General features: G+C 37.7%; 2 protein-coding genes across 2 annotated transcripts; one reads left to right on the top strand and one right to left on the bottom strand.

Annotated features, from left to right (window-relative positions):
• Positions 1-4,368: 4,368 nt before the first annotated feature.
• RAX2 (retina and anterior neural fold homeobox 2) lies at positions 4,369-10,495 on the top strand. Its single transcript, XM_072405114.1, has 3 exons — positions 4,369-4,533; positions 5,806-6,058; positions 8,624-10,495. Exons 2-3 carry the CDS (start codon positions 5,813-5,815, stop codon positions 9,050-9,052), a joined length of 675 nt encoding a protein of 224 aa, XP_072261215.1. The 5' UTR covers positions 4,369-4,533; positions 5,806-5,812; the 3' UTR covers positions 9,053-10,495.
• Positions 10,496-13,207: 2,712 nt separating this feature from the next.
• MRPL54 (mitochondrial ribosomal protein L54) lies at positions 13,208-15,212 on the bottom strand. The gene is made up of 3 exons (XM_072405113.1): positions 15,058-15,212; positions 13,537-13,693; positions 13,208-13,445 (listed from the first exon to the last, which is right to left on the bottom strand). Exons 1-3 carry the CDS (start codon positions 15,143-15,145, stop codon positions 13,313-13,315), a joined length of 378 nt encoding a protein of 125 aa, XP_072261214.1. The 5' UTR covers positions 15,146-15,212; the 3' UTR covers positions 13,208-13,312.
• Between the last annotated feature and the right edge of the window lie 5 nt (positions 15,213-15,217).

Raw genomic sequence — 15,217 nt, 5'->3', positions numbered from 1 at the left:
AGTTATAGTGATACTTAAGAAAAAAAGCAAACAATACCCCCTACATTTTTATAAGGGGCTTGTCACACTGATGTGTTGTGTTTCTTCCAGAAACACAATGATTAGAATTTGTGTTGTTATGGTGTGTTGCCAATCTTTGTTAATGGCCCTCCAAAACGAACATTTGAAATGTGCTACTGGGAACCCTGTAGCTGTGTGTTGCTGTGCTTTATAAAATTGTGTGCAATGTGCTGCATTGGTATGCAATTGGCAAAACTTCCTGCATTCCTGTAATGTAAGCGATCCCTTAAGCTTCACTTTGCTTTTTGATTTACACAGTGATGTCCTCTCCTGCACTGATTAGACTAAAATTAAATTCAAATATTTAGTGTATGCCCAAGCAATATATTTTTTATAGAAAGGTTAATACCCCTATGAGGTTTTTTTTATAATAATATTATTATTACTTTTGCACCCTACTAGGAAGATGTTGATCATTTTCTGTCCTAGTGACAATGTCTTAGTTACTGAAATAAATCAAGGTGGTAATTATGCACTGGTGTGATGGCATCTAGCCTAGATGCCTTTAAGAAGGGGATTGGACAATTTTCTGGACAAAAAGTGTATCACAGGTTACTAGCCCTGATGGGTTTGTGCTACCTCCTTATTATAGATGTTGGCCACTGTGAGATGTAGGAGCTGGACTAGATGGGCCATTGGTCTGATCCAGCTGGCTCTTCCTATGTTCTTATCAGGTTATCAGTCCTATTAGGTTGGTGCTCATTGCTGGTGTTGGGTTATGGATTGGTTCTGTCATAGAGAGCGATTGCTGTACATTGCATGAATGACATCCACACTTATTGACATCTGGTTCTGTGCGTCCAGTACACAAAAGGTTACAATGTCAGTGCATAGCAGCAGGTTGGGTTTACCTGACATCTCATGACCCATGTAACGCTCGGTGTGCTGGGATAGGTTGGTGTGCAGGGTTCAGTTCTCTATTGTCTGTGTGTGTGTGCTGTATGAGAGGACAGGACAAATATGGCACTTATTGTACTGGGATTGTTAGGGGGAACTTTGTATTGGCCGCTGCCCAAAGGGACCAACCTAGGCTCCTGCTAATAGGAAAATGAGAGTCTGTATAGATCAAGGTCTGCACACCTCCTGTGTATGGAAAATGTGCGCTACACCTCCACTTCATCTTATTATTGCAAATTCCCCAAAAAGTAGGTCCAACGCATGTACAGCGGAGGTGAATAAAAGGTAAGAAATGCACTTAGATACTTTTTTTAGAGCAGGCCAAAAACTGGTGGTCAGTGGAGCATTGCCCCCTTGCGTTGGTGGTCAGCAAATTTTCGACAGTTTCAAGCACTTCTTGAGGAGGTTAGGGCACAGTATAATTGTTTACTTATGTACAATAATGTTGAAGCAGAGGATGAGTCCAGGAGGGATTTGTAGCCTGCTTGGATGAAATTAGGCTGTTTATGAATGGAAAAGGACTGAAATATCTACAGCTCATTGATATGCCCTGGCTTGCCAACCTCATGTTTTTTTTTTTACAGATTTTACATTACACTTCAATGTACTGAACAAACAACTACAAGGTGTAGGGAAACAGCAGAAAGGATGTTTTGTGATATCAAAACATTTGAGAACAAACTGCAGGTTTTTGAGAGAAACCTTGAATGTGGGCTTCTGAAATATTTTCCAAATCTAAAAATGCATTTAGAAAATTCTACAACATTTGCAGACAATCCTACAAGCCATCAGGAAATCTATAAGGAATTGTAGCAGCTGCAAAGGTGAATTTTAGTTACAGATTTTTACAGTTCTGCATGATGGAGACAACCCTGCGTTTTCTTTCTTTTCCAGATAATGTCAATTTTGAAGAACTTGATCATTCCTGGAAAAAGAAATGGAGAAATGGAGCTATTGGAATTTCAAGAAAGCTCTATCTGGAAAAATAAATTCTATGACCTGCCGTCAAAATATCGTTTGTTGTTAAAAATTTGAGAAGATAGAAGGGATGACAGATAACAGTATAGTTTGCTCTGTAAATGAAATTCTGAAATTGTGGAATTCTCTGCCAAATACTTTTATGTCAGTGAAAGCACTTGGGGTTGCTTTCCTTACTTTGTTTGGACCATCTTATGCTTGAGAGCAGCTGTTTTCAGCTTTGAATTCTATAAAAACTCACACCAGAAACAGACTAACAGATGACCTGAGTTCTACATGTGTTGCTCATACAAAGTATGAGCCAAGGTTAGACAAATTATCAGCATGCATACAACAGCAAAAATCACATTAATTGTTCAAAAGCATGCCAAATGTAAACTTTTACATTTCAATAAAAATTGTTTGTATCATTGAAAGCTTGGTTATTGTGTTTTTCCTTTAAGACAAAAGATGTTATTGTATGAGTTGTTTTTTTCTGAACCAAAGCTTTGCGATAAATACGTGGGTTTTGGCTTGCAGTTTGGGTACTTGGTCTCTAAAAGGTTCACCATCACTGCAATAGGCAAATAAGATTAAATCATGTTCAGGGACATTTTTCAAGTACTATTTGGGTTTCAATCTGATTTAGTAGCCTACGCCAGCAGAGCAAGGTGCCTTAAGTCCTTTAGCCTTGTTTAATATGACGCATAAATCATTATTGATGCATCATTATTTATTATGATCAAGTATTTTGATGGGCAGATAGTAGACATACTTTAATAGTAAACTTCATATCTTTTTTGGAGTAGAGTTTGCTTTTGTGCAGATTTTACAGCATATCTTTTTAGAGCAGTTTTTTTTAGCTTTTGTCTCTAACAAATCAACATCAAATTTAAAAGTTCCATTTTTAAAATATACACAGTTCATATTTCAGAAAGGGACAGGCAATGTTGCTTCTAGAAAAATCCCCCCTACCTGTCTAACTGCTCTGGGAAACTGTCAAAAAATGCTGAGCTGTTCATTCTTTGCTTGCCAGGATACCCAGCATTTCCTGCGTATGCTGATAATAAATGAACTCCTGTGAATGTCCAGAAGTACCTGTGTGCCTGGTCACATTTTTCTGGTTGTTGAAGTGTGGTAACTAACAGAAAGCATGAAAAAAGCCATAACAGAAGCACATCAACATATGAAACAAAACTAATTAGGACACATTAAGTCAAACATCACAGCAATCCATACCATATATGAAAGCCAGTGTTAACTTGGTAACTCCCTCCACAAAACAAACTAAACAAAATAACATCACAAAAAAAATTCCTCCCCCAATAAAAAATACATTTAAAAATTTATATGTATATATATCTCAATAGACAAACAAAGACTAGTGACAAAAATATACATCATATATAACATATAGAAATTTGGTAACCAAAAGAAAGCAAAACATAAATAAAGCCGGAGCAGAAGCACAAAAACAGATGAAACTAACAAACATTAATTACAGGAACATGGAACCCAATGTGAATGCTTCATACAATAAATAGAAAAAAAAAACAAATAGCTATATACAAAAGAGTAAAACGTGTACAGTACTATGAAAAGCAAATGTAAATGCAATGCACACAGATTAGAGTTGATAACTTTCTAACTAATTGACTATTTAGCATATTTTCAGAGTAAAGCTGCGTACACACTTCCAATTTTTGTCGTTGGAAAGGATCTTTCACGATCCTTTCCAACGACAAGGGAGTGCACGATGCATTAAGGTTGCTGTACATACAGCACCATTCATGCTCTATGGAGAGGGGAGGGGGAGAGCGACGGAGCGGCACCCTGCTGCGCGCTCTCCCCTTCCCTTTCATTAGGATCGGCTGTCGTCCATCGTCCGTGGATCCGGCAGGTCGGTCGTCCGGACGATGGACGACACCGACACGACACCGACTGTACACACGGCAGATTTTCGCCCGATAATTGGCCGATGCCGATTATCGGGCGATAAAAATCTGACGTGTGTACGTAGCTTAAGAGTGCTCATTTGATGAAGAAAGCTAACCAGCACAACAAAATGCAGCTGCAGTAAAAGTGCAGGCAAAAGATTTTATGCACATTTTCATAGCTAATCAGCCCCTATCTGTCTGTCTATCCAGTATACTACCTTAAAGTGCTAGGAAAAGTATTCTTCCTTTAATTCGGTTGATAAACAACATGTAATCTAAATCCTGTAAATAAATTAGAAATCCATTAACCATAAACTAATTTATTATGTTAAAAGAATAGCAACTACATACAATGTGTACAAAAACAAAGTTTAAAAAACTAATCTGCTAGCCCATTACAATTGCATGTCATCCCCTTCATCCCCTGACCTCTGCCTATCATTATTAAGAAGGGGAGGGGATCTTTTAATTAAGTATTGAAATCCCTTGTGCCTGTGATGCTCCATTCAGTCTTGTGACATATGTGAAGTTTTAACTAGGATTCCCTGCACATCTTCCTAGCTGGAGTACCCTCTTCTCAGAATCCACCAACGCTTAATTCTCCAAAGCCGGCAGTGGTTTACGTTGAGGCTGATCCACTTGTTTGCTTGCAGTTAAGTGTGACTGGAAAAGACCTTGCCAGGTAACCTTATTGAAACATTAACACATTCATCAATTCATGAGAGCTATATTTACACTCTACTCATGCATGTTTCGGCAGAATTAGTCACATATTAGAAAGGACTCCAATTAACGCTAATGCCCAAAAATTTTAAAAATTTAAAACAACACGATTTTGACAAATGTGATACATTTGTCTTTCTTTCTTTATGTACAATATATTGTATACTTATTAGTAAAGTTCCAGTCTTTAAAAAACACCATAGCTTTATTTACTATTATTTACTTTTAACATATAAAAAAAAGAGTTTAAAAAGAAAAAAAGTAAAAAAATTTAACTATTTCATGTTATAATTTTTTTTTCTATTGTTGGCATTTATTATTGTTGTTCATTTTAAACCAAAGACTAAATATAGGGGTTAGGTTTAGGTTAGAAGTTAAATGGATTACACATGGATTAATATGCATGTAAAGACCAAAATTTTTTATTTTGGATAGACTGGCGGGGGATGGCATTTGTTAGGTTTATATGGCAGAGATTTTAACCATTACATACTCCCTTATATAAGAAATCATTAAAATTTTGATTTTAAGGATTGATGTGGGGGCTTAATCATGTGTAAGGGTTTGTAAACCACAATTGTATACATTAGGTCTGCAAGCTCATGCAGCAATATTAAAATTGTCATAAATCTCCTCAACCTCTCTGAAAAAAATGTTCCTGGATGTTCAGATCCAAAATCTAGCATCTGAGTTATTGAATAATTATGGATATTAGGGTTTACTGTGGCTTTCCTAAGCTGGACACCAGACAACTAGCATTTACAGAAGGAGGTAAATTAAAAAAAGTATTTATAAATTATTCAATACTGGCTCGGCAATGCCAATAACCAAGTAAGAAAGGGGTAATATCTGAAATGAACCATACCGACAGACAGTTCTAACAAAGGACCATATCATAGCACACTTCCTAGCATTCGGCCTAGAGAATAAGTGAACATCAATGCTTAATGATTGAACATCAATACTTAGTGACAGGTTTTGGAAAGCATATTTTATCCAATTGTACTGTACATTCTGCGACTGGAGGTGCCTTTTTGGATTTCTAGTATTTATAATCAAGATTGTGATTTTAAAAACAATGCTCGGTTATTAAATGGTTGTAGCCAACACATTAGTGTTGACATAGAGGCTATTGGTAACATAACTAATGGTATCCTCATTTTCCACTGTGCTTTTTTTTATTTATTTTCATCAAGTCCCTATAATATTTTATCAATACTTTATTCTACAGAATCTCTATGATGTTTCTAGACAAATGTGAAGGAGATTTGTGTGATCTAAGAGGGGAAAATACACCAACATCATGTCCTGCAGAAGGGGAAGAAGATGAGGTTCCAAAAAAGAAACATCGCAGAAACCGAACAACCTTTACTACCTACCAACTGCATGAATTAGAAAGAGCATTTGAGCGTTCCCACTACCCAGATGTATATAGCCGAGAAGAGCTTGCCATGAAAGTTAGCCTTCCAGAGGTTCGAGTACAGGTGAGACTAACAAAAAAAAGGGGATGGTTATAATCACTGTAACTGGAATAGGTTCAATCTGTATACAAAATAACCCAACCTAATTTATTGTTTTTTTGCATCAAAACCAAATAACGTGACCAAATTGAAAAGCCTTTAGGAACATACATATTGTTTATGTTTACTATTTTTAAGTTCTAAGAAAAAAGAAATACAAGATAAAAAATGAGGCCACTACTTCCCAGCTTGTCATAGCAGTAATATTGCCTTGAGACTGAAACAAAAGACATCTGCGACAAACTTGAAGCATGTGCTCATCATGGTAATTAGGTGTAATTTTTTCATATGGAAAGACACATGGAATCTAAAATGTTGTCAAAGGTAGTAAAAAATTTCAAATTACAGCCACAACTTGGTTTCCCACATCAGTAAGTTTCACATCCCATTCTGTCACATTTCTTCTCCTTTCTGATGGTTGCCTTTTTTTCTATTTATCTGAATTTATTGATTTACAATTCTTTGAACTTGTCCTTGCTCTTTTTGGCAAAGACTTTGTCCTAAGCCTACCGAAAACTGAACTCTGGAATAAACAAATATTAGTCATATACATTCTTACTTGGTGTGCTTTGTGCACTTTTTGCATATTTATAGAGTAAAAATGTTTCTTTGTACAGTACCATTCACTGCAACTTTTGCTTTAATTGTAGGATCTTGTCCTGTTAAAATAGATTAGGAAGCCTGAAATGTGAAAAAATGAATAAAACAAAAAAGTGAATTGGTTAATTGAGGCTGATTGGGGTAAATCAAGCATTCTGTTTATAAACTTTTTATAACTTTTCTTTTAAACTTGACAAATTTTTTATTAACTAACATCATATGTAGGTTGAAACTCATTCCTTTGATCTGTATTTAAATGCAACATATGCAATAAAAGAGTAACAATATATCTTTATTTAGACATAAGATAAAGAAATACAATAGAGTATATATAAACACTTTAAACACACCTTTTTGACAGCAGCTGGGAATTTCGGACAGGTGTGAAACGGGGAGCAGCAAACTTGTGTTCATGGTTAGATTTGGATGACCTCATGAGTGTGCAGACTGTTGTTTCTCTGCTGACACTAGCAAGAGGAGTATGGGCCAGCTCCCCTACCTGTTCCTGGAGACAATGGGCCTAAATAAATAAAGCTTTCCAAAGCTGGAGAAGGTACAGTTTCATCAGTGAACCTGGGTGATTTAGCAAACCTGGAATGGATTTCTTATAATTAATTTTCTATTTAACAAATCTTTTCAATCCTGGATTAGATCCATTCCAGGTTTGCTGGATCACCAAGGTTCACTGATGAAAGTGTATCTTCTCCATCCTCAAAGAACTTTATTAAATCAGACCCAATGGCACTTTAACACAGGACCCTACTTTTTCCTTTATTTATAAAGGAAAAGGGTGCTTCCCCACAGAAAGCATAGTCTCAAATAGGGTCCTGATTTCTAGTGTCCCCACAGTCTTAGGCTGGGTACACACGTGCAATAATTGTCGTTGGAAGGGATCTTTGACGATCCTTTCCAGCGACTAAGGACTGCACGATGCATGAATGAGTACTGTACATACAGCACCAATCTGCTCTTTGGAGGGATTGGGGGGGGTGGCGGAGAGGCACCCTGCTGCGCACTCCCTCCACCCTTTGCTTTCATCAAGATCGTTCATCATCCATTGTCCGTGGATCTGCCAAGATGGTCATTCGGATGATGGACAACAGGCGCTCTACACACGCCAGATTCTCGTCCGATAACGGCCCTGAGACGATTATCGGACGAGTGCCATTGGACGTGTGTGTGTGTAGCCTTAGAGTACAGCACTATGCAGATTTAAAGGGGCTGAAGATGACATTGGTCCATGTTTGAAAGTTTTTGAAAGAATTTAATGTAGTTTAGGGAGCTTGAAAGGGAGGAGTTATGTAGTTATTGCTATAAATTCAAATTTGTTTAATGTTTTTCGTTATATATCATAATCTGACAATCAAGAACCATTAGAGAAATTCTTTATTATTATAAATTATACATATTTATATTTTAGGAATAATCATATAAGGACATTACTTTTATATCTATTATAATATATCCTAAATCTCTTATAATTGACATTCCCTTAATTATATTCATAGTCTGGACTGTGTAAATATATACTTCATACCTCCTTATATAGTAGATAACTGACACAAAATTTACCTTGAAGGTTCATGGTATGTTCCATGACATTTCATATTTTTTTGCCCAAAACAATTTAAAAATATTATCACAACATTTAATCTTTAGCTCAGCCTAACCACCACCATGACATTTTATTACCCTGCATTCTTCACTGTCTTCTCCCTACTAATCCATAAACCGAAATATCCAATTTGTGGCTACCTTGATCCGTTAATGGGATCCTTCTTATCCAGGAGCTGTCCTTAGTGCTAATTGCTCTTATCCTTATGCTAGAGATTTCTCGCTCTCTCTCCTTCTCAACACCTGTTGCTATACTAATTTCTAACATACTACATCTGATTTTTACTGGAGAACCATAATTATTTTTGCATACAGGTTTGGTTCCAGAACCGAAGGGCAAAATGGAGGCGTCAGGAAAAGCTGGAATCATCTTCTGCCAAACTTCACGATTCCCCACTGCTCTCATTTTCACGAACGCCAATCACCACCAATGTTGGGCCGCTAAGCTCCTCTTTACCTTTGGATCCTTGGCTCACCTCCCCTATTTCTACAGCCAGCAGTGTGCACAGCATACCAGGATTTATAGCCCCTTCTCAAAATCTCCAGTCTCATTACACTGGTCATACTTTCCTCAACAGTGCACCTACAATGACATCAATACAACCTCTCAGCAGTGGCCCCTACCAGTGCATGGGAGGCTTTGTTGACAAGTTTCCCATGGAGGAGCTGGACCGTAGCTCCAGCATTGCTGCACTTCGCATGAAGGCCAAGGAGCACATTCAAACCATAGACAAGACTTGGTAGCTTATCTGAAAACTGCAAAAACTGGGGTTATAGCCAAAACATAAGAACTGAAAACAAGTTTAGAGCTTGCACTAGTTAAACTTGTGAAAATAAAATGTAATATCTGCCATTATGGACTGTTTTTTAAATGAGAATAATTCAGTACTTTCATCTACATTTTGACTTTCCTACAAAGTGAGCTACTGACTCAATGTTAGATTATGGTCAGTCCGTCACTAGGTAGTTTATAAATTATTAAGATATCAGCTTTAGAGCCTGCACTAATAAAGTAATCAGCAATTCCATTTCCTATTTTTTTTCTTCAGAGATTTACTGTTATTAGTCCAATACTATTTACTAACAACCATGTTTAAACCTTTTGTTAGTGGCTGCCTAAAATAAAAAAAATGATGTATTACAAATCAAAATAATACTAACAGAAATGGGGTTCACCACTTTATGTCCAATGGCAAATATGATGTATGACATACAGCATAGAATACAGTGTTTTAGAAGTGTCAGCTAATTGTTTATTTTATTGATTTATAAAACGTTTAAGACATAAATATGCTAACAGGGAAATGGAAAAAACATAGTGGGGACAATTTATTAAAAAAGTTTACCGGTAACCAAGAATTTAAGTCACAACAAAAAATGGTTGCCATATATAATGAATGTATTTGCCTGAAAAATTTTAATAGATTGATGCACTTTTTTTATGAGCTGTTAAAGAGTAAATAAGCTCATAAAGTTAAATACACAAATAATGCAAATGTATGAACTGCCTTATCTGCCATAGCATGCAGTTCTGATCCAGATGCTATACAAAAACCTGAACATTTACTTTTTCTTGTCTAAATCACAATACAACTTGTAAAGGAACAGCAGAACCTTTTTAACGTATTTAGCTTTCTTCTCTAATAGGCCAATTCTATTTGTTAGCTTTGCAATGCAGTGCTCTGCACTAAAGCCTTATTCGATTACATTGTTGTCCCTTTATATTACAGTCTGAATATGCATTGGAATATTGCAAAAACAGATTAAGGTACTACTTAAGAAAATAATATCAAAGCATACAACACTTGAATTAACCATAATATTTCATATCAGCCCCTGCTCAGAAAAAAAAAATTGTTTAAAAAAAATGTTTTATTACTTTGAAGAACTACATAGCTGCACATTTTTAATGAACTAAAAAAAAAATCGTTATGAATGCCTAGAAATGTATCAGACGTTAGGTACATATTCTGTTTCAAAAATACTTATAGAAGTCTATTGATAAAGCAATTGTATTCTTGTCATAATATACTTTTTAGAAGTCACCCCTAATAGAACAAAAATTCCAATGAAAACAATTGCTATAATAAATAAAATACCTAAGCTGTGTGCTGAACTTTTGTATTCTTACCTTGCTATTGTTCAAGAATGGTAGGCCTACTGACACCACACAATACCCATATCCAAATAAAGCATCACCCTGTACACCTTGAACAGTCATGTGTATATAATTAATTGTTAAACAAAGGCCACTTATAAAAAGTGGTGACTAGACATTCGGATCTCCACTTCTTTGCCCCACTGTCAAAATTCTGATGTTTACCTTCAACTATATATTTATAAAAGCGGGAATAGATTTTGCTCCTTGACAACCAGGACTTCAAAAGTAGTGTGCCATAAATACTGTAGTATGATCTATTAGTAAACAGTAAAATAAACCATCAACATAGGTTTGTTCCAAATAGAAACATCATCTGCCTCTTACAGGCCCAAAAGGGTAAAAAGGTAAGCCATTGCAGCTCAGAACACTCATCCCACTTTTAATGTGTGGCAATAGCCAAAAACAACAAAATAATAGCCTGAAACACACCCCTGTGATGCAGTGCCTTAACATGCAAATTATCACAACACAGTATTTTACAAGGAAAGTTTGGGGTCTGCAAAATGATAAAATCCAGTGTTTATAAAAAACTTAGACTGCTTTTATATTGCATTCAATAAATATTAAAGCCTTAAATTCCAGCTGTGGGTGTAGCTACAAGATACAGAATAGGACATATGTGAAACTACATTAATAATGCTGCTTCAAGTCTCCTTTTTTAACCTGGTTTTTCAAACTCACATTATATTAAAATGGAGCTGTAGGCAAATTATTATTATTAAACAGTATTTATAAAGCGTCAACATAATAGGCAGCGCTGTATATTAAATAGGGTAAATAACTAAATGCACAGATTAAATACATGAGAGGCACCTATTAACATATTGGCATTTCTATCCCTGTAGGTTTTCTTCCCTCTTCTCTGAAAAGAGAATTCAAAAATAAGAAACAAACTGTTCATACTTCAGACTTGATTTCTGTCAGCCAGAGATCCGGAAACAGAGGTAACTGCCTAGAGCAGGGGTCTGCAACCTGCGGCTCTTCAGTCTCCTTATTGTGGCTCCCTTCGGGTGCAGCAGGGAGCTCTCTGATGGGGGATCCCCTTCCTCCCAAGACACTGCGGAGGAGGGGGATTCCCTATCCGGTGTTCTGATGAAAAAAATCTACCAGTGAAATAAATCTACCACGGGGCGTGTACAAATGGGTGTGTACAATGACATCCCCCTCCTTTGAACCCCAATTCCTCTGGAATAGGGAGATGTACAAAACTAAAAATGTACATGCAAGTGGGGGACACCTGTGACTAACACTCCCTAAAATTTAATTGTTAGGCTATCATCAGAACATAAAGAACTCTGCCCATCAAAAAAATCTACCGTTACACATTGCTGGAGGCACCTGAACCCCAGTTTCTCTGGAAAGGGGCATAGTTCAGTGTTTAATTTATTTCAAAGTAGGCCTACACATGCACACTTGTTGTAACAGGTAAAATTAAAAAAATATTAAAACTTTTAAAAGTTTATAAACTGTGTTATGTTTTGCGGCGCCAGACTATTTTTTAGTGGAAGAGGAGGCAAAATGGCTCTTTTGATAGTAAAGGTTGCTGACCCCTGGCCTAGAGCAGTGGTTGGCAAACTCCGGCCCTTAGACCAGATACAGCCTAGCCGGTAACTCGTTCTAGCCTAACACCCCTTGGCCCATCCAGCCTAATGTTGGCCAGCAACCCTCGGCTCCAGAGCCGGCGGATCAGCCAGGGGGCGTTAGGAACTACTGTAGCCGCTGGATCTTTGTGCCGCCTCCTTGCTGTGGCTCCGCTATTTACCGCAGCCGGCATTGATACTTCCGCTGCGGCGGCAATGCATACGGAGGAGAGGGATTTCACTTCAGGGGGCGTTCCCTGAAGGTGGGTGGAGCCATTAGGGAAGTCTGGCCTAGTGTGCTCCTGCCCACCCCTGAAATGGCCTATTGGCCATAACAGTTTGCCAACCCCTGGCCTAGAGGGTTGTCTTTTCAAGTTTCTTGATAATAAAGCACACCAGATAGACTGAAACACACCATTGTGGTGCGATGTGTTAACATGCACTTTATCACTATGAATGTTACCAGATAAACGGTATAGTGCAGTGCCGCTCGTTTGGAATGACAACCCAACACAGCACTAATGACCATAGTAACACTACACCGCATCAGGGTGCCCTGTGTTAAAGGATGCCCTGGTTTTGAGAAGATCTTTTCTAGTATTAGGCATGCTACGTTTCTGGACCAGCAGGAAAGTGACCATGAATTTCCACTCAAAATACTGTCTCCATAACTTTCTAACAGGTACTGCCTAACATCTACAAGCCTGAGTGTTTACCAATGACAAAAAGCTTGATATACATAGGAGTGTTACCCATGGCACTTGCACCGAACACTAGAAATTCTCAATTCACCTAAAGGTTATGACATTCCGGCAACAAATAAGAAACCTGAACCCTTTTGGGCACGTAACAGTAACAGCTATGTATGTAAATGCCCCAATCTGCAAGTTAGGGCTCTGGACCAAGGCATCTTACATACAGAAAATGACAACAACGGTACTTTACAAAACTTCAATAACAGCACACAATTAGGAAATCATTCTGATTCCATATGGTAAAGAGATTAGCGTATGTTGAACCTTATTTAAAGAAGCAGTAGTATGGGGGATCCCCAAAAAATGTAGCAGATGTGAGCAAATCCCCAAAAGTTCAGTTTTGTAAAATGTGTAAGGCCAACTCTTTTTTTAGGTTTTTCTTCGTTTCAATAATTAAGACACATTTTTAAGAAAAATAATTTAATAGTTAAGTCTTTGCTGGATACGTTTAAGCTTGTTCTAAAGCAACATACTGCAGGTTACAAAGGCAACAAGGCAGATCTGTTTATCAAAATTTCTTCACTTTGGCTAGACGATTGTTTCTCCACATGTGCAGTTTTCGAAGCAGTTTCCAGTACTGAGGGGTGTCTGGACTTCTTTCTTCCAGAGGTTTGGGTGGACTTAGATCTAATTGGAAAAGCCTATGTGAAAAGGACAAAATGTGAATGATTAAAGTGTAATACCCAGAATCATCTCAAACTTCACAATCTGCACAGAAAACATTCTACTTACCATTCTGGGTACTGAGAATCATCCTTAAGTTTGACATCAGAACCAGCTTTGTATATATTCAACCCCATAGCATGTGTGGCCAAGATAAAAGGGTCTTTGCAAACTTCAGGGACTTTTAGGTCATCTTTGACAAGTCCTTTTCCTTTCCCTTTAAAAACTGTAAATAAATATTTGTTTTAGTTGAAATGATTTTCCTATACACTAAATATGGATTAAAGCTGTGCTCAGACTAGCAATTAGATGCAAGTCAAAACACTTTGAATACAACTTGCATGGCTTATAAAACCATCATTGAAATCCACATCTCTATCTATTTATATATTGTAAACAAGTAGGTTCATCATTTAGGGCCAATGATGAGGTCTGTCCATAAAGCTACAGCTTTTGAAAAAAAACAAAAACAAATAAAGAACTTTACTGCATAGATAATTCTAGATATAAACAGGCTGTAGCTACCAGGATCTAAATAAATATGTAACTATATAAAGGGAGGGTTACGCAGGAGGAAGAAAAAAAAATAACTGTAGTTTGTGTATTGTGTTTGTTTACTGTGGCACCGTGATGGCAGGATCCGCACAAACCACGCCAACTCAGATTCCAAGAACGTGCTCTGCAGAGCCCACATTAACCCTGAGTACGTGCTGAATGGTCGGCCCCCACACATTTTCACCTCACCAAATCTGGCCCTCTTTGCAAAAAGTTTAGACACCCCTGGCCTAGGCAATCAAAAACGAGCGCAGAGCCTCCCAGGATACCTACGTCATACATCCTAGGAGGCTCTTGGCTGTTTCTTCTGAGCATCTTGAGCATTCGCAGGAGCCCTTTGATCAATAGGAAAATAAAAAATTGCTGATCACACGCATGCACAGTGATATTGGCAAGTTTTTCCCCCATCATAGCGGCACCCTGCGCTCCCTCTGCGCCGTGCCGAAGAAGGATACCGGGATTACACGGGACCCAATGGAAGAAACCTCCTGACAGATAGACTGATCTCTGGGATTGAAAGTGTGATTTTTTTTGTTTGTTTGTTTTGGGTAAAAGCAAAACAGAAGGTAATATTAAAAAAATGGGAGAAATCAGGTTCTTTATTGTAGAAGGGACAGTCAAACTCACTTCTGTAAGAAAAATGATTCACTTGTCCCATTACAGTTTTTACCAATAAATGAATCTGTCCTCATTTCAGGCACCACTATCATCACACAGTCCTCCAGTAAGTTCTGGATCTTTGGTCACCTTCATTGGACATCACAGCCATGTGGGTGTACTTTCCCAGCAGCCTGCAGCTCAGTGTACTTTATAAAGATGTGTTTACTGCACAAAACACAACACACATACCTACTGCAATAAAAAAGAAAAACTGCAGGCTGACATTTTATTCACATTTAGTTCCAAACAGCTGCAGTTCAGCTCTATATTGTTGTCTGACCTTAACAGTATAGGTCAAAAAACGTATTGTCAAAAAAGAAAAGACCTAAAAAAATAAACCGAGATGACTTTTGTGTCCTCTCTGCCCCCTCTTACCCGCTTTCTTCGCATAGCCCCGCAGCTGAACGCTGCCGCTGCTTCTGAACAGAGCCGACACAGCTCTGAATGTCCCTCCGGCAGCCATGATTTTCTATCTATTCCGGGTGGATGGTGCCGCGCTGCATTATGGGACGGTTTCCAGATGTTAGTGTGTAGC

Source organism: Pyxicephalus adspersus, chromosome 3, assembly GCF_032062135.1.
Source record: "Pyxicephalus adspersus chromosome 3, UCB_Pads_2.0, whole genome shotgun sequence".
Lineage (NCBI taxonomy): Eukaryota > Metazoa > Chordata > Amphibia > Anura > Pyxicephalidae > Pyxicephalus > Pyxicephalus adspersus.
This window is presented reverse-complemented; position numbering and strand designations above follow the sequence as displayed.

Excerpts from the sequence above, each read along its gene's own strand:
- MRPL54 (XM_072405113.1), bottom strand. The coding sequence starts at position 15,145 with ATGGCTGCCGGAGGGACATTCAGAGCTGTGTCGGCTCTGTTCAGAAGC. Across the intron at positions 13,694-15,057 it reads GGGCTATGCGAAGAAAGCGG|TTTTTAAAGGGAAAGGAAAA; the intron begins GTAAGAGGGGGC and ends ATTTATTTACAG. Across the intron at positions 13,446-13,536 it reads GATTCTCAGTACCCAGAATG|GCTTTTCCAATTAGATCTAA; the intron begins GTAAGTAGAATG and ends CTTTTCACATAG.
- RAX2 (XM_072405114.1), top strand. The coding sequence starts at position 5,813 with ATGATGTTTCTAGACAAATGTGAAGGAGATTTGTGTGATCTAAGAGGG. Across the intron at positions 6,059-8,623 it reads TTCCAGAGGTTCGAGTACAG|GTTTGGTTCCAGAACCGAAG; the intron begins GTGAGACTAACA and ends TTTTGCATACAG.